Source organism: Oncorhynchus tshawytscha, linkage group LG02, assembly GCF_018296145.1.
Source record: "Oncorhynchus tshawytscha isolate Ot180627B linkage group LG02, Otsh_v2.0, whole genome shotgun sequence".
Classification (NCBI taxonomy): Eukaryota; Metazoa; Chordata; class Actinopteri; order Salmoniformes; family Salmonidae; genus Oncorhynchus; species Oncorhynchus tshawytscha.
Window position 1 is genome coordinate 72,504,677 of NC_056430.1, and position 20,289 is coordinate 72,524,965.

Consider the following 20,289-nt stretch of genomic DNA (forward strand, 5'->3'; position numbering starts at 1 on the left):
GCCAAGCCAGTAGTTTTTGTGTGGAGGTCAATGAGTGTCGAATTTGGTTAACAAAAAATGTAATGGCTTATTTGCTGCGTGTGGCTTATTTGATCTAATGTACGTTTTTGTAATGCTTAGTGCCTACTGATATAAGTAGGACAGGTAACATCCTGGCAAATTTGAGAAAAAAACACTATTGGAGTTTATCAAACGGATCAATCACTCGCCACCAGCATTTTCTATTGAACTGTGATCGTGTCTGCTGCAAACATGGAGACCATGTAAGTCCCTCCTGTGTTTCACAGCTGTGATTGGATAAGTTTAAAGTAGCATTGAAAAAGTAATCAATATAGATATCTATCTATACAATGCTGCTACATACGTGTGTGTAGATATATAGATAGACCGTACCAATCAAAAGTTTGAACACCAAGTTTGGATCATATTCAAGTGTTTTTCTTTATTTACTATTTTCTACATTGTGAATAATAGTAAAGACAAAAAAAACGATGAAATAACAAATGGAATCGTGTAGTAGCCAGAAAAGTGTTATTCTGTGCTATTCTACAATGTAAAAATAAAGAATACCCTGGAATGAGTAGGTGTGTCCAAACACATTAGCTAGAATGGGTCCCAACTGATCCCTTCCATTATGAAGACATGTCATTTCATTGTTAGAGCGGCCAATTGAGTATCTGGTCAATATAATGGATAATCTGTGGTTTGACATGTTAGATCATGATGTGCAGCTCCTTTGACCTCAGGACCTCTCAGGTCATGTTTCTGAGAATCTGCCCATACATTGACAGATGAGTGAATATGGCAAGGTCACACAATGCTGCTAGGTGGGGCCTGGTGGGGTCATAGAGGTAAATGTACAGTAGTAAACATCAGTGAAGTGAAACTAGCTGTGATTTATAAGCATGTAACATTGTAAACATATGATTCTAAACATATGATGGGGGGGCATGTAGCATTGTAAACATATGATTGGGGGGGGCATGTAGCAATGTAAACATATGATTTGGGGGGGGCATTCCAAGAAAAGGAAGAAGACCCCTTGCTCAAAAGCAATCCATCAAGCCTTCAAGATACCGGTGAACAGAGGATAAGGAGAGAGAGAGCAAACAGAGGAGAGGGGGGAAGAAGGAAGTTTGAGAGATAAGGAGAAACACTGATTAACACTGAGGTGGAAAATGTGGAGTCTGACCATTAGCTTTTATAACCAATGTCAGTCACATGCTGCCAGCACTCCTTCTCTGGTCCCAAGACTGACTCGGGGTCAAGGGTGTGAGCAACTGTCATGCTTCAGTGGCATGGTTGTGGTCTGGGTTTGATCACAGACTGGCCTGGGGTTGGGGCTGGGGGTTGGGACTGGCCTGGGGGGGGTTGGGGTTGGGGCTGGGGGTTGGGAGGGTTGGGGCTGGGGGTTGGGAGGGGCTGGCCCTGGGGTTACCTTGGTTCTATCAGGACAGACAGACAGGAGCTGATAAAAGAGGAGTGGAGACTGACTAGACAGACTAGTGTTGACCTGCTGCAGTAGGACACTCAGGACAACTCATCACTTATCACAGTGAGTGTATTTACATTACATTCTTATCAACCTGTAGGGTTTCAGTGTAGGAAAAACAGCACTTTCAGGATTTTTTTCATTTTACGGCTGGCTATTTGTTTTTTTGCTAAATAGATCTGCATTTTCTGTTTTTACTCCATGTAAAGTTGACTATGTATCTAGGTTTTGGAGAAGTAGTTCTGTAGGTGAGATGTAGGTTATTTAAAATAGTTTGTTCGGTATAAAACTTCTGCTAGATTAATTATTTGACACTTCTAATGCAACGGGCATGAGAGAGATGAGATCACGAGACATGACCCTTCCCTGGGGTCATGGTTCGACCGGATACAGCTTATGTCAAATTGAATTCAAAAGTTGAATTTGTTAGCGTTTTAGCTAACCCTAACATTAACTTAATTATCCTAACCGGCTATGAATGGTCAACTCTGACAAGCTGTGTTACTCTCTTCCCTGCCACAGTGGTACTAGAACTCTGATTGGCAACAGCGAGTCCCAGCTGGGATTGGTCAACTCACTAAACAATCAATAAGCAGCCATTTTGAATTTACAAGAAGTGGTGCTTACTCTGGGGAAGAGAGATTGAGTCTGTCAACACATGTGAGGTTACTTGTGGTAGTTTTCTTGCTTAGTTGGTGCAATGTAAGGTTATTGCTTGTTCTGAGTTGGCAGTGTTTGCATGTTTTAGTTTCAATCTGTAGTTTGTGCTTTGTCAGGGAAAATGCTACAATCTGTAGTGCCATATCAGAGTATTTTCAGTTCTTCTGTGGTCCTAACATTGTACTTGGATTTTGTCAAATAAAACCAAAGCAAGTTATCATGAATTGTTTTTGTCCTTCAGATGGCCCTTCCCCTGTTCACCCTCCTGCTGACTGCCCTCCCTGTGGTCCACTGCCTCCCCACTGCCTTCCAGGACCTGGAGCAAAGCAGTAGTATGTACATTTAGAACAGTGGTGGGAGGTGCTATAAGAGGACGGGTCTCATGTAATGGCTGGACTGTAATAAATGGAATGGTATCAAATATATGGAAAACCCATGTTCGACGCCGTTCCATTGACTCTATTCCAGACATTACAATGAGCCCGTCCTCCTATAGCTCCTCCCACCAGTCTCCACTGCTATTTCAGTTATACTTCCACTGACATATCCCATTTGGCTACAAATCAATCTGTTATAGTAAGTTGTGTGTGTATATACACTACATTTTCTGAGACGCTATGTGTTTGTTGGAGGATGTAATGGGTTTGATTCCTGCATGGGCCTTGTACACTTGAACTGTACATTTCTTTGGTTAAAAGTGTCTGTTAAATGGCTATAATTCTACATGTATGGTGGTGGTGGTTTCTCCCCCAGAGAACCAAACGTCCATCCGGTTCCTGGCTCTGGGGGACTGGGGCGGGGTGCCCTACCCTCCCTACATCACACCGGTGGAGAAGGCTACAGCCTGGGAGATGGGCAAGATAGCAGAGCAGATGGGCGCAGACTTTGTTCTTGCCCTGGGTGATAACTTCTACTACTCTGGAGTGAACAGTGCAGATTCCCCAAGATTCCAGGTCAGTTGTTAAGCAGAGTTACTCCAGCTATGGCAGAATGGATCAAATATCCTTACTTTCTTTGCTGTGAATGTTTTTCTGATCCTAATGGTTAGTTGCTGTGTCTGTGTTACATCTTGAGGAATTTTAAATGTGTATGGTTTGCAAACGGAATGCGCTTGTTTATCAATCTAAAATGACCTTTGCCCTCTCAGGATACCTTTGAGCACGTGTACACGGCTGACTCTCTCAACATTCCCTGGTACATCCTGGCTGGAAACCACGACCACGCGGGCAACGTCAAGGCTCAGATCGACTACAGCCGCAAGTCTGACAGATGGTAAGAAACGGACACTTAGACCAGAGACAGAGGCGAGACATCTCACTCGCTCCTCTTTTCTGGTTCATGAACTAAGCAGACAAGACCCAGCTGATAATGCATTGGTGCCTATGGGACAGCCACTCCTTCAGCAGAACGGAACTGTGACCCTTTTTTTCAATGGTAAACGGCCTGAGTGGGACATCTTCATTTATCCACTGTCTTTGCTTAGACCTTATGCAAGTCTTTGACAGCATAAAACCTTTAAAGTTTTTCGTATCTGTTCATCATGAATGTTTTATCATGCAGCAGAATCAGTCTTTTCATTGCATAACCCTAGTCTGCATCCCAAATGTCTAAAATAGTACACTGTTGGGATTAGGGTGCCATTTGGGATGCAGACCGTTTCACTGAGTTGTTTCTATCTTAACCTTCATTGATCAGTCTTCATTCATTGAGCCTCAATCCCCCCTCAGGCGGTTCCCTCACTACTACTATGAGCTGAACTTCCGTATCCCCAACACCAAGCGCACTCTGAGCATCATGATGCTGGATACAGTGATGCTGTGTGGTAACTCTGATGACTACGATGATGAGAAGCCTCGCGGACCCCTCAGCACCATTGAAGCCAACCGACAGGTACACAGATTATTCTGGGCTTTGTTAAATAAAATGATTTTGGCTTGAACTTTTAAAGTCACTTTAAGATTTGAGATTCTATTGACTGACTGTGTTCCACCGACTCTGTCAACCTGACCATTGTTGCAACTAGATGTACTTTTTACACTTGTCCTTATGGTTAATTAATTTCAACTGCTGACAAATTCTCCATCAGAAATCCCCAAAACAATGTAATATAGGAAATGATCAAGAACTAAGTCTTAATTTACTGTATCCACCTATCAGCTGACCTGGCTGCAAAAGAGGATGGCCCAGTCCAAGGCTGACTTCCTGCTTGTGGCTGGTCACTACCCGGTGTGGTCAGTGTCCGAGCACGGCCCCACAGAGTGCCTCCTGAAGAGACTACGCCCCCTTCTGGTCAAGCACAAGGCCACTGCATACTTCTGTGGTCACGATCACAACCTGCAGGTTTGCGGAGGTTTTGAAACTTAATTTCGCATAGAATAGAATAGTTTAGGAGAAGACTATCAACCAGAGGGTTGCTGTTAGATAAAGGAATCCATCTTCCATATGGCCTTGTTTACTTTAGCGTGTCACTTTAGCATTCTCGATTTATTGATGGATAATGTTAAAACTTCCTCGGAATCAGTGTCCTTTCCACGGGACGGTTGAGCTAACGTAGGCTAATGCGATTAGCAAGAGGGTGTAAGTAACAAGATCATTTCCCAGGATATAGACTTATCTGATATTGGCAGAAAGCTTAAATGTTTGTTAATCTAACTGCACTGACCAATTTACAGTAGCTATTACAGTGAAATAATACCATTCTGTTTGAGGAGAGTGCACAATTTTGAACAAAGAAATCAGGCACATTTGGACAGTCTTGATACAAAATTATGAACAGAAATGCAATGGTTCATTGGATCAGTCTAAAACTTTTCAGACACTGCTGCCATCTTGTCACACATCTAAATTGCACCTGGGCTGGAATAATACATTATGGCCTTTCTTTTGCATTTCAAAGATGAAGGTACAAAAAAATACAAAATAACTTATTTTTTTTCTTTGTATTATCTTTTACCAGATCTATTGTGTTATAGTCTTCTAGATTCCTTTCACATTTCCACAAACTTCAGTGTTTCCTTTCAAATGGTACCACGAATATGCGTATCCTTGCTTCAGGGCCTGAGCTACAAGTAGTTAGGTTTGGTTATGTCATTTTAGGTGAAAATTTAAAAAAAAGGGGTGAATACTTAAGCGGTTTTTAAGTTGCATCATGGTATTGTTCGGAATGGCAAACTGTAGAAAAATGTTCAACACAATTAAAAAATATTTTGTTATTCTGTTTTAAAATGTTACCCCCCTATTCTCTCCTCAGTACCTGAAGGAGTCTGGTGTGGGCTATGTTGTGAGCGGTGCCGGTAATTTCCTGGACCCAGACACGCGTCACTGGCACCATGTCCCCAAAGACACCCTCAAGTTTTTTACAGGCCAGGCCTCTACCCTGGGAGGCTTTGTCCACGGAGAGGTCAGTCATAAATAGAATTGTCCATTCTACTGTTTTAATGAATTGTCGTATCTGTATACTGTTTGTGGTTTTGATACTTGTAGACTGACTTTGGATGTGTCACATGGCAGCCTATTCTCAATAGTCTCTGATCAATAGTGCACTACATGGGGAATAGGGTGCCATTTCAGATGCACATTTGCCGTTCCTGGAGGAGGGGGATCAATAAAGTTGTATTGTATTGAAGGTAACCAAGCACAAGATGACCCTCACCTTCATCCAGGCTAAAGGGACGTCTCTGTACCGCACTGTCTTGCCACGCAGGGACATCGACGATGACCAAAATGGCAGCGACGACAAGGATTAGCCCTAGTGGAAGAGATGACGAAATAGACGGTCACAATTGACCTGTGTGTATATATATGACCGAGCCCTTAAATTAAGGACCTCATTGATTTATTTTACAATACTTCTACTTTAGCAGTTCAATTCTGTCAAATTACAATTTACTCAGATGTAGTCCTTCATAAGGGCTAGATATTGACCATAGTACAATAGGATGGATGGCTGAGGTGTGGATACAGACTGGCAGGTATTATAGCTCATGTTTGGTGGATGGATGAGTTCAGGTTGAGTTTTTAGAAAACAACTTTGGCATTGAGTTTGCCTGAATGTAGCATGAAGGAGAATAATGTATTTTAATAAATAAGGAAAGGATGTTGTATGATTTTTTTTGTGTTCATTTAAAGAATAAATAACCTTTTGGATTTGTTTTCCTGTAGTTTGTACATATTGATGCCAATCTGTTAAATCTTTCAAGGCTTTTGCTATATTGATCATTGGGTCTCAGCATTAGCCCATTACATTGGCATTGAAGGACCAAATCATATATTTATCCTTGTACATGCTGCACTCTGGCGACTAGGCTATTTCACTGCACTGCAGTTAAGAATCAGGGACAACACGTTTGCCAGTGTCCAAAATTAATTGACTCAAAAAGGCCAGGCTCTGACAAGGGTTGATGACTGTAATAACCCAACTGAAGGGTGTTCACGTAAGTCCAAACGTCGTGATCAAATTGGTCTTAGATAGTTGGACAGCTTGACGGTTGCTCCACTTCTTTTCAAACAACATTTGCTCTATTTAGATCTAAAATACATGCCTCAGTCTCTCCCTGAACCCACTGGCTGTAGGGAGCAGAGGTGGGTGAGTGCTGCTGACCATGCTCTTTTTAAAGATGGTGGCTAAATGATGTCCCGCTCACACTGTCTTAATATGGCACAAAATGGTCAGTTACTGTCCTCTTAAGGGGTGGCACTCCCATACTGTAGGCACCAATGCTTTAGCGTCTGGGTCTGGTCTGCTTTAGTTCATTGACTGCATATGAACCAGATAAAATGAGGGAGTAGGATGTGTCTGGTTGTGCTGCTGACCATGCACTTTTGTCCATTGATGAAGAGAGCCTCTGGTCTGCTGCCACTAGAAGAACAATCGGGATCAGGGCTGAATGGTGTTGGCACCGTCAAGACCCACCAATAGGATTGAACTCAAACACACCGTGCCAGTATTGTACAGTGTGTATTGTCCTAGGTTGATGTCAATGCATGTTGAGTGGGTTAGTGTGAGGTAGCCTACAATACCTTAACGTCTTATCCTTGGCCACATTGCACAATCCATTTGTTATTTACCAATGTATGCATGCAAATCATGAAGTACACTAGAAAATAAAAATTGTTAGAGGTTAAATATAAGCCAATTGTGTAGTAGCCAGGCAGGCCTGGATCATCCGGTTGCAATCGTCACGTCACGGTATTGGCAGGTACAGTAGGGAGCTGAGCTTAGTGGACCTGAGAGCAGGACAGAACGGGATAGGGCCAGAGACTTACCGAGAACAGGTCATGTAGCCAGATGGCCGAGTCAGTCACACCATGGAACCAGGTCCTCTTAGCATGGGGTCAAAACCTTAGTGGAATTCCACTCCAAAATGATATTTTGGTATTTTTTTCATTAGTCCACTGTTGATTCAGTCCCAAAATGTTTTGCATGTCAGCAGTCAAGTTTAAATACCAAACAAGAGTTGAGGGATATTCCCCTTTAAGGGTCATGGGTAGGGTTTGTTACAACATTCTGTTTCGAATAACCTTAGACGATATCGAGATGTCTGAATTGTTAATGTAATTAATGAATAGATACATTAATTAAATATTTTTCAACCTGACTTTGTAGCCCTTGTGAAACACTATTAGATACTGTGACATGTTTTTTGTACCTTTATTTAACTAGGCAAGTCAGTTCAGAACAAATTATTATTTTCAATGATGGGTTAGGAACAGTGGGTTGGTTAACTGTCTTGTTCAGGTGCAGAACGACAGATTTGTACCTTTTCAGCTCGTGGAATTCCGTCTTGCAACCTTTCGGTTACTAGTCCAAAGCTCTAACCACTAGGTTACCTGCCGCCCCTTATATTGTTAAACACTGTAGCATGTTTACATTATTAGGTACTTTAGCAAGTTTACATTATTAGGTACTGTAGCATGTTTACATTATTAGGTACTATAGCATGTTTACATTATTAGATACTGTAGCATGTTTACATTAGGGACTGCAACATTTACATTATTAGGTACTATAGCATGTTTACATTAGATACAGTAGCATGTTTACATTGTTAGATAATGTAGCATGTTTACATTATTAGATACAGTAGCATGTTTACATTATTAGATACAGTAGCATGTTTACATTATTAGATACTGTAACATGTTTACAGTATTAGATACTGTAACATGTTTACATTATTAGATACTGTAGCATGTTTACATTATTAGATACTGTAGCATGTTTACATTATTAGATACTGTAGCATGTTTACATTATTAGATACTGTAACATGTTTACATTATTAGATACTGTAGCATGTTTACATTATTAGGTACTGTAACATGTTTACATTATTAGATACAGTAGCAAGTTTACATTAGATACAGTAGCGTGTTTACATTGGATACAGTAGCATGTTTACATTGGATACAGTAGCATGTTTACATTATTAGATACTGTAACATGTTTACATTATTAGATACAGTAGCGTGTTTACATTATTAGATACTGTAGCATGTTTACATTAGGGACTGCAACATTTACATTATTAGGTACTATAGCATGTTTACATTAGATACAGTAGCATGTTTACATTGTTAGATAATGTAGCATGTTTACATTATTAGATACAGTAGCATGTTTACATTATTAGTACAGTAACATGTTTACATTATTAGATACTAACATGTTTAGCATGTTTACATTATTTTAGGTACAACATGTTTACATTATTAGACATTATTAGTAGCATGTTTACATTATTAGTTTACATTATTAGATACAGTAACATGTTTACATTATTAGATACAGTAGCAAGTTTACATTAGATACAGTAGCATGTTTACATTGGATACAGTAGCATGTTTACATTGGATACAGTAGCATGTTTACATTATTAGATACTGTAACATGTTTACATTATTAGATACTGTAGCATGTTTACATTATTAGATACAGTAGCATGTTTACATTAGATACAGTAGCGTGTTTACATTATTAGATACTGTAGCATGTTTACTGCAACGCCATGAAACTTGACCTCTTCCAGTATTATGTTAACTGCAACATTATGAAGACATTTCATTACTCATATAGCTGAGGATGTCAAAGACCACTTGTCTACACACAATGTTCCCCCAAACCAGCTGTGCTTTTTCTATAATTTGGCAGTCACTACAATAGTTAAATCACAGCACGACTTTGCATGCACCATCACAGGTGTAGAAAAATGTGAATCCTCCAGTTTGGCCAAACCTGCCAGTCACTACAATGTCCCAAACTGCAGGGATAGGTAATCCACTCGTCACATGTTCCAATCTCCAATCTGTTTTAGGATTATCCCAAAATGTCCTCTGCCGCACTTGGTTATACTGTATCTCTACCTAGCAGGCCTATTCTCCCACTGTGGACTGACATCCAGGCCTGATCTTTACTGGATAACCAAGTTAAAAATTCATTTTCCTTGTAAAAACACGTTTATGAGTGGTTAAAAATCCAGTAAGACTGTCTCTCACACATTGACATTCTAGAAATTTTACTTAAAAATTCTAGAATAAGTTCTAGAACATTCAAGTGGGACTTCAGAGGTTTCCCGGTTAGTCTGAGTCAGAACGACCTTTGCGGAGTCCTCATTAGTCCTGCATTAAGCCCTCTTTACCGGTGTGGGGCGATACCGATTCCCAACACCAACATGTCTAAACAGTGTCACTGCTGGGCTTATGATTTTTATTAGGCCTTGATCTGCTCTTAATACTGCAGGTAGCTTCAGGCATGTGCTGACTGCCCAAGACAATGTGATATATATACACCCCAAGAGGTCCTGCAGGTGTCGTCTTTGATATTTCTTGTCAATTTACACACATTCTCTCATATATAGTTTCCTATTAAAATGTGCACAGAGTAGTTGGTTCATATCATCTGGTCATGGTCAAACAGCTGAGTCAAGGCTTATAATCCAATTGACAGTAACACTAATAGTTTGATAGGTTTAACCTATATGAGATTGAGCTTTGTCCTCCAAAACTGGGGATGAAATTAACTCAGATGAACTTCTGTTCTGTCTCCATAGTAATAGTGTGACGTTCTGCCATCCTAACTGAGCTGCCAGAGAGGAAGGAAACAGCTGTTTTAATCACCATTGGTCTCATGGTCACATCCCTGAACAGTTAGTTACCTTCCTCTCCAGAAGCTCAGTTAGGATGGCAGACTATGCCAGAGTTCAGTCAATGGTTGAGATGGAAGAACACTGTGGATGGATCCATCAAAACTAACGTGACAATACATCTCATTTCCCGTTGGTACACTAAGCTGCAGTCCTGATAAGATCATTCCATTACAGCTGTCTGTGAGGCTCTGAGCTTCTGCCTCAGATTAAACTGCTCTCTGAGCCTCTAATTCCCTGGCTGAAAAGTAATAAAAGGAGGCTGTATTATAGAGGGCTAAGCTGTGTGTGTAATCTTTACTCTTTAATCCCCCTTTCTGCTCTCTCAATAAAGGAAGACAGGCACTTGAAAGACCCGCACAGATGGATGAACGCAGTCGGCATCAAGCTTGACGATAAAAGCTATAAAATAGCATAACAGTATCAAATCCTACATGCAATATCAGGTAACATCCAGCTTAAATAATAATTGTTTGTTTTAAGTTGTATAACACTATGCCTTTCTGGAGAACTACATAAATTATGGAACATAACTAGCCACAGGAAGCAACAGGATTGAAATATACTACACTGTACTTTAATTCTACTACTGTGTGCTTACGCTCTAATATTTGTTTGCATAAGGTAGTGTGTTTCCACTTAAAATACTGTTTAGATAGGCCTATCACGAACATCTTCCCAGGCCACCTGTATGGGAATCACACAGACTCACCTTAACCTAACCTCACCCCTACTAACTGAATTAATTCAACCCTACTAGTTAATTAGTAAATCAACTAATCTAATCCTGCTGAAGCCTGGAAATAACCTTAGTATCAGGTGTTATCAAACAGAACAAATCTAATACCATATTCGCACGAACATATATTTACACAAAGTCCTCTTTAAGTTGAAAGTTCTGAATGGCTAACCCACACTCACTTTACCATAACGTTTGACCAAAGGAGGCTGGTGAGGGGAGGAGTGCTCATAATAATGGCATGGAAACCATGTGGTTGATACCATTCCATTCATTCTGTTCTAGACATAGTTATGAGACCGTTCTCCCCAATGAAGATGCCACCAGCTGCCTTTGACACCCATACGAGTAAAGAAATAACAGATATAGATAGATATATAGGCCTACTGAACAGATTCATTATAAAATACTCAGATGTGGCCATTTTTCTGTGTTTATTGGTAGTTTTAATGTTTAAATGCTCGAGGAGGAAAAGTCACTAGTCTGTTGGTGTCAAAGAGAGGAAGGAAGTGTGGTGACTTGTCACAAATCCGATGGAAAGTTCACAGGGGAAGTCCGGCATCCCTCTCCTTGTCCCATGGCCATTAATACACAACAGCCAGTCAATCTGAAGCTATCCCTTCAAGCTTTAAAGAGGGATGATAGGTAACGCTTCCATCACTCCCTTTCCATCATTGCACTGCTCCCACCAACTTTGGTTTTAAATCAGAACCCCCTTTAGTTTCACCTTTTGTTAATCAGATGGTCCCATTGAGGTCAGAAGACCTCTTTGCCAAGGGAAACCTGGCCAAGTGAGGCAGTATCTCTGCATGTTCAACTGGGGTTTCCTTGATTGGAAAGATGTGAAGAATATGTCCACTTGGGCCAACTCCAGAAAAGGTCCATCCAAATACATTAAGCTTGGCCGATATCTATAACTCTCCAACCAAGTTGGTGAAATTACAAAAGCGTCATAAAACCGTCAATCGATTGTGTGCAGTCCTATGATGTCCCGTGATTTTCTTTTCACCTGGTGAATACACAATGATGTGCCCAAAACATTCAAAAGTATTTCTTTTGTTCCTCTGACATTTTGGGATGGAATGTGTTGAGGCTAAACAAGAAAGTTTGGTACGGTTATACTTCGGGATTTTGGCAATGAGGCCCTTTATCTACTTCCCCCGAGTTAGATGAACTTGTGGATACCACTTTTATGTCTGTGTCCAGTAAGAGTATGAAGGAAGTTAGAGGTAGTTTCACAAGCCAATGCTAACAAGAGTTAGCGCAATGACTGGAAGTCTATGGGGATCTGCTAGCATGCTACAGGGTTGGTACTGCATAGAGATCTGCTCGAATGCTACAGGTTTGGTACTGGAAATGACATGAGCCATATGTAATCAAATTAAGATGAACACCAGAATAACCGCTAATGGAATAGCTAACTAAATATGGTTTACCAGTACTGGATTAAAATGTACCTTTCTGACTGTAAGCCTACTGTCCTCAAAAGAACCAATAAAATGAGTGTTATTGCACTGTGCCTTGAATGGCTTCAGATGATTTTAGACAAGACACTCATGCTAAACAATCCTCCATCTTTAGAGCAGGTGGGTCACCTTTGATAAAGTACTTATTGCATCATCCCATGGGTGGTCCCTAGGCCTCTTGCTCTCTCTGTGGCTATTTCACCGTATCTTGTGGGTGGGTGCTAATATTTGTCCTAATTCGCACATGTACAAGTGTGTGAATTGGAAAATGTGATTTTGCATATCCCACTTTCCCTGAGACACCCTCGGAGAATGGGGTCAAGGCCAGAGTTGGCCATTACTAGCAACATTTTGGTTACTGGCCCAAAGCTCATACCGCTTGGCTACCGGCCTCCAGTGGTCGGCCTTAGGCGTCCGACTCTCTCATCTCTCGGCCATGTAGGGAATGGCTCAAGGCAGGGCTGTTGACGCTGAGCGAGTGCGGGAAGAAGGAGGGTATGTGGGTTATGACATTCAGCAGCGGGCTGGCCAGAGGGCTCCCTCGATGGGGGTCATGGGGATGATGATGTTGTCTGTGTCCCAGACGTGGAAGGCGTTGTGGTGGGAGTTGGTCATGATGGGGGGCATGTGGGAAGGACCGCAGGGCTTCAGGTCACCATCCTTCAGGGGATCAGGCTCCACGGGACCCAGCAGGCAGTCTGTGTGGAGAGAGAGAAGTGGGGATAGATGGTGTGATTAGTAGCATAGAAATGAATGGGGGTTAGAGATATGACTCCTTTCTCCTAGGTTTCTCCAGTTCATAAAATGTAGGCTATTATCACATCCAAATCTTTCAGAGGCCTGATAAACAATAGAAACTCAATGGGTACAAATTGTCTTCAGCAGGCAGTCTGTGGATAGAGAGAGGTGGATGGTGTGATTTAGGGCCTACTTTGTACCTACTTAGGCCGATCATGCCTCAAGGAGCATAGGCTATCTGCGGCTCTCTGTGATTAGTAGGATAGAAACGAATGGGGGCCGGTATTACACAATCCCTCCTATACAGTAGATTCTCCCACAAAAGCATTACATTTGCTTTAAGTCAAAATCGTTTCCCACAGAGACCTGCTAACATAAAGTCAATGGGTCCAAAGTATCTTCTCTAAGAAATTCTGCAATTGCAATGATCTATTAATACTCCACTCTAGCCTACAGTGCTGATGTGTGCAGTCAACATGTTAGTCTGAATCTCATTCCTTATCCTCTAGGTAACCCCCTTTCAACTGCTGTACAGTCAGAAACCTAATAGGCTAAAACATATCTCAAATGTACAATTATCCATCAATAGATTGATACACTCCAGTGTACACTACATACAGTATGTTCTTTCTACTTAAAATTCTGATCAATATAGTACTGGAACTTTCAACTATAACACTATCACAGTATGTGCTGGTTACCTGTTAAGCTAATCACAATCTCGAGTAACATTCCTTGTCCTTAAATCCCCCCCCAAGAGATTAACTATCAGCTATTTCCAGGGCCAGGTCCTTGATTTTCTTTAAAACTCTGATCAATATAGTACTGAGCGCAGGTAACCCGTTAGGTTAATCCCAATCTCAAGTAACATCCCTTGTCCTTAAAGTCCCCCCCACCCCCCAACTACCTGCTATGTCCAGGGCCAGGTCCTTGATGAGGTGACCGACGATAGCGTAAGCCACAGCCACCACCACGACAGCTGCCATCAGCAGATATAGCATGGATTTAGGCAGCTGGATAATGTCCCTAGGAGGAGGCTTATATTCCTTATAGAGAATATCCTCATCATTAATAAGGATTTTGATCAAATGTCCTGCTTTGTCTGTTAAGTTCAAACTTTTCACGACGTCCATGTTGTCGGTGATCCGCTGCTTTGTAATGCAGGATGTTTTCTGCGATGAGTTCCTTCACAACGTCCACAAAGTTACTCCACAATGTCCCGAGGTTGTAGGATTCTCTTATCCAAGCCTTTCAATGAGTCAATGCTGCATGCAGACTTAAATTCACAGAATAAGAAGTACATTAACTGACTGTGTATTAATTTCAACAAATGGACACAAAAGCAAATGTGTGGCATATTATTCACTCAATATCATGAAAAGAAAATGAGTCATTGATAGAGACTGATTTCAAGTACCACCTCTAAACACAAATAGGCTGGGGGAAAAACATAAAACGCTCACCTTGGAATTTCAGTTATTCAATTGTAAAGTGAATGCTGTCCACCAAAATCCTCAACTTTGATCAGGTCTTCACAACCACCTGTTCTTTTATGTTCGATCATATGGGGATATGTGATCACACATAACCCTTTGAAAAAGTGTTCCAGTGTTGCCTAGGTGAGCAAGCAGGGGAGGTTCCTTAGCAGGAGAGCTAGATCTAGCGTAGGTCGGAGAGCACGTGCGGTGGCCACTGTCCAGGGTGCTGAAGGCGCTCTGGCAGTACCCTCTGGGAACAGTGATGAGAGAATAGCTCACTGAGACAGGATTGGCGGATTACTGTGAGAGAACAAGAAACCTCGGGTAGTCCCGCCCCCTAATCCACTCACCCATGATCAAACCAGAGGATCAGAACAGAAGTCAATGCAAAAGAAGGTAGTGTCGGTTGACAATCAGATAATCTCTCGTGGACAGATGAAACTGTGAGAATCTGTCAAGGCTCACGTAGAATTGTGATTAGGAGCAGCAGTAGTTCCTGCTTTTGGGTTTTCGTCATTTATTATTCACTGAAGGCGGTGCAGTGATTTTCAAGCCTGTATGCAGATGATAAAAGGTTTCCACTAGATTCCACAGCTACAAAGTCAAAATTGGCAAAATTTGCTTCCTTCCTTAGCACAAAGGTAATGACAGAATCCCAAATCACCTTTCCCATGCCCCTCGGCCCTCCATTTGCGTTCATACACGCCTCCACCATATGCACAAGTGTCCCTCAAAGCTGAGGGAGTGAAAATGATGTAGGGAATACGGTAGAGACTAATTAGACTAGAGCTGGGACGATAAACTGTAAATGATTAACACCGTCTATACCGATAACTTATCACAGCTATTTTGCTGATAACGTTCATTATGAAAAGAAGCCTATACTAAAATGTGAAGTTTGAAATTAAATATATTTTTGAGTTTGCGTAATTTCACACAAAACATTGAGAGGTGTGCCTAATTATATGCCTTGTGCATTTGACTGTCTGATTTCTATATTTTACGTGTAAAAGATTAAATACCACCTAAATTAAATGTTTAACTATTTCCAAGGGTTATATCTTGTAAAACGACAGGGGGGATTTGTTCATTTGAGTTTCATGCTCATTTCATTATTTATAAGTGGAACATGAATTGCATCATTCAAGTCACGATTCTGTCTCGAAGTTGATGAGTTTACTCATCCCCTCGTCACTCTCTGGAAGTCACCCTCTGAGTTATCAGCAACACATGACAACGGATAGCGGACTAAACTCCACTCCATTGTGAAAAAGTTTCTGATGACTCCACCAACGGAGTGGAGCAGAAACCAAGCTTTGTGGAATCTAGCTGCGACTACATTGATTCCCCCAAGGTGAATACTTAAAAATATATATATATAATATGAAATGACTACCGTGTACCTATGTTTGTCCTCTGTAGTTGTGTGTATTTCTTTGTTTGCTGAAATCCATACTTTTTCAATAAACGTTAATCAAATACCACCACCGATTTGTTTCCTTGTTGAGATTCAATTGGCACGTGCATTTTTGCTGAGTTGTCATCTTAGCAGCAATGAGCAAACAGTCAGTATTTACTTGATTAACATTTATTGAAAAAATATGGATTTCACCAAAAAAAGACAGGCATGCAACTACAGAGGACAAACATAAGTACAAGGTAGGCGTTTCATTTAAAAATATATATATTGACCTTGGGGCATATCAATGTAGTCTGAGCTAGATTCCACAAAGCCTGGTCTCTGCACCACTCCGTTGGTGGAATCAACATAAACTTCCTTCACTATGGAGTGGAGTCCACTAGACTCGGTTCCCAAACTGTGGGGTGCGGGCTCAGCAGGGGGGAACTCAGTCCAGCTTTTAACTTACTCTGGAAAGTTGTAATAGTAGTCACCTTGTCCTAGAGAGATATAAATGGTTATGAAAACATCATACCTGGGTAAGCCCGAGTGGCGCAGCAGATTAAGGCACTGCATCCCTTTTTCGAATCCTGGCTGTATCACATATAGATGTGATACATTCTATAGTCCCATAGGGTGGTACACAATTTGCCCAGTGTTGTCCGGGATAGGGCGTCATTTTAAATAAGAATTTGTTCTAAACTGACTTGCCTAGTTAAATAGAGGTTAAACTTAAACAAATGACGGAATATTTAAGCCTACACAAAACACAGCCCTTATTTTAAGTGTTTCTAAAATCCCCTATGGAAAAAATGCATGGTGGAAAAACCATTTCTGCCAGGTTTTATGGGAATTAGGTCTCATACTATGGTAGTCTATTCAGAAGTAAAACAGGAAATGTTTTACTTCATTCACTAGAGAATTTTACTTATAGGTAACCTAGACTAACAATCAGCAGAATTGTATAATGTCCGACTGTGGTTGTGTTAACTCAAATGAAATGTTATTCCCTCAAAATAAAAAGCTGACCCTGAAAGGCTCTCAATATTGCCCCACTAGCGCTCGAGGCTAATGTTAGGTAGTTATTTTCCCGGGAAACTAACAGGCGTGCAATTTGACATTCCATCTCAAAATCAAAGGCTTATTTTTCTTACACGACGCTTGTAGTAAGTAGCCAGCTATTTTTGAAACATTATACTCAGAGAATTGTAACAAGGTCGTACCATTATTAACTAGCTTGCAAGCCAGGATATAGTACCAAAACTAGCTAGCTAACGTTAGCTTGTAAACAAGCCGCATCGCCGCTGTAAGCGAGCCACAGGTTTTAATTAATGTAACGGCAGTACAAGACAAAATGCAATAACGTAAGCTAGCCAACTAGGTAATGTTACCTGTAGAAGCAGACTTTTCAAATAGCTGTCTTCTATAGGGTTCGTCGTTTTTCATTCCAGTGCATTTAGTAAAATGTTTCTTGTCCAACCTACTGTCACAGCTGGCTAGTTCATTTCTTATCCACCCACTACCGTTACCTACCTAACAGTTAGTTAACGTTAGCTGAAACAGCGACCCCCACTGTTCTGTCACGCGAAGTGCATTGCCATTGTACCTCCAGATATAAGGCGAAAGTCTGAACATTCACATTTACTTCTCATATGTAATCTGAAGATCTGCAAATGGATGCCTTTTTCTTTGACAAGCTGCCTTCCACCTCACAATCAACCCCTAAACCCAGACATGAGACTACCCAGGTACAGCTATTGATTGACCTTTTCTGACATTATATATCTAGTTACAGTAGATAGTTAAATCGGATTTACATCGTTGATTCTAACAGTTCCGCTGTATGTTCTTGTGATTGCAGATGAATGCCTCCTGCCCCCAGATGGACCCTGATGAAGGTCTTGGCACTGACCACGACTCAACCAGTGAGAGATCTTCATCCATGACCATGAGCACGGATGAGAGCCAGGAACACCAGATAAGGTATTTAAGTCCCTAGTCAAGACTCTTTATTTGTTTATGAATAGTTCAAGTCCTACTCCAGTCTCCGTTTCAGCTCATTTATTGCGCGATTTGGGGACATATAGTAAAGGAAGAAACTCAAAGGAAAGTCACGTCATCTGTGGAAAGTCAACCAATGTGTTAATGTTGATTTAAGATGAATGAACTAAATGTACTTTCTTGCTTTAAGTTCCAGGATAGATGACATTGGCAAGAAGGTCCAGGACCTGGTTGGGAAGATAAACGACAGCCGCACCATGGACCAGACGATTATGGACAACTTTCAGGACAAGCTAGTGGAAAAGGTATGTAGCTAACTGCCAACATCACGGTTTATCAAACCACATTTTATTGGTCGTGTACACATATTTCGCAGATGTTATTGCGGGTGTGGCAAAATGCTTATGTTTCTAGCTCCAACAGTGCAGTAATACCTAACAATACAAAACAATACACACAAATCCCCAAAATAAAAAAGGAATTAACAAATAGAAAAATATTAGAACGAGCAATGTCAGACTCCAGAATATAAATATATATGTATGTGATGGTGTGTATAGGCATTATGGACAGTATATGAATAGAAAAGGTGTGTACAGCAGTAATTATACAGTAAAAGCCTGATAAGCAGTATATACAGTGCCTTGCGAAAGTATTCGGCCCCCTTGAACTTTGCGACCTTTTGCGACATTTCAGGCTTCAAACATAAAGATATAAAACTGTATTTTTTTGTGAAGAATCAACAACAAGTGGGACACAATCATGAAGTGGAACGACATTTATTGGATATTTCAAACTTTTTTAACAAATCAAAAACTGAAAAATTGGGCGTGCAAAATTATTCAGCCCCCTTAAGTTAATACTTTGTAGCGCCACCTTTTGCTGCGATTACAGCTGTAAGTCGCTTGGGGTATGTCTCTATCAGTTTTGCACATCGAGAGACTGAATTTTTTTCCCATTCCTCCTTGCAAAACAGCTCGAGCTCAGTGAGGTTGGATGGAGAGCTTTTGTGAACAGCAGTTTTCAGTTCTTTCCACAGATTCTCGATTGGATTCAGGTCTGGACTTTGACTTGGCCATTCTAACACCTGGATATGTTTATTTTTTAACCATTCCATTGTAGATTTTGCTTTATGTTTTGGATCATTGTCTTGTTGGAAGACAAATCTCCGTCCCAGTCTCAGGTCTTTTGCAGACTCCATCAGGTTTTCTTCCAGAATGGTCCTGTATTTGGCTCCATCCATCTTCCCATCAATTTGAACCATCTTCCCTGTCCCTGCTGAAGAAAAGCAGGCCCAAACCATGATGCTGCCACCACCATGTTTGACAGTGGGGATGTGTGTTCAGGGTGATGAGCTGTGTTGCTTTTACACCAAACATAACATTTTGCATTGTTGCCAAAAAGTTCAATTTTGGTTTCATCTGACCAGAGCACCTTCTTCCACATGTTTGGTGTGTCTCCCTGGTGGCTTGTGGCAAACTTTAAACAACACTTTTTATGGATATCTTTAAGAAATGGCTTTCTTCTTGTCACTCTTCCATAAAGGCCAGATTTGTGCAATATACAACTGATTGTTGTCCTATGGACAGAGTCTCCCACCTCAGCTGTAGATCTCTGCAGTTCATCCAGAGTGATCATGGGCCTCTTGGCTGCATCTCTGATCAGTCTTCTCCTTGTATGAGCTGAAAGTTTAGAGGGACGGCCAGGTCTTGGTAGATTTGCAGTGGTCTGATACTCCTTCCATTTCAATATTATCGCTTGCACAGTGCTCCTTGGGATGTTTAAAGCTTGGGAAATCTTTTTGTATCCAAATCCGGCTTTAAACTTCTTCACAACACTATCTCAGACCTGCCTGGTGTGTTCCTTGTTCTTCATGATGCTCTCTGCGCTTATCTGCTTATTTTCTCTGGTGCATTTATACGGAGACTTGATTACACACAGGTGGATTGTATTTATCATCATTAGTCATTTAGGTCAACATTGGATCATTCAGAGATCCTCACTGAACTTCTGGAGAGAGTTTGCTGCACTGAAAGTAAAGGGGCTGAATAATTTTGCACGCCCAATTTTTCAGTTTTTGATTTGTTAAAAAAGTTTGAAATATCCAATAAATGTCATTCCACTTCATGATTGTGTCCCACTTGTTGTTGATTGATTCTTCACAAAAAAATACAG

General features: G+C 41.0%; 1 protein-coding gene across 2 annotated transcripts; it reads left to right on the plus strand.

Annotated features, from left to right (window-relative positions):
• Positions 1 to 1,512: 1,512 nt before the first annotated feature.
• Positions 1,513 to 6,298, plus strand: LOC112241823 (tartrate-resistant acid phosphatase type 5-like). Of its 2 annotated transcripts, none has more exons than XM_042304247.1 (8): positions 1,513 to 1,555; positions 2,394 to 2,484; positions 2,906 to 3,105; positions 3,300 to 3,424; positions 3,880 to 4,042; positions 4,310 to 4,492; positions 5,403 to 5,552; positions 5,779 to 6,298. In XM_042304247.1, the coding sequence occupies exons 2-8, from the start codon at positions 2,394 to 2,396 to the stop codon at positions 5,896 to 5,898; spliced, it is 1,032 nt and encodes a 343-aa protein (XP_042160181.1). In that variant the 5' UTR covers positions 1,513 to 1,555; the 3' UTR covers positions 5,899 to 6,298. The 2 variants fall into 2 exon arrangements, with proteins under 2 accessions (XP_042160181.1, XP_042160188.1); XM_042304254.1 differs by lacking the exon at positions 1,513 to 1,555 and adding an exon at positions 2,013 to 2,152.
• The last annotated feature ends 13,991 nt before the right edge of the window (positions 6,299 to 20,289 follow it).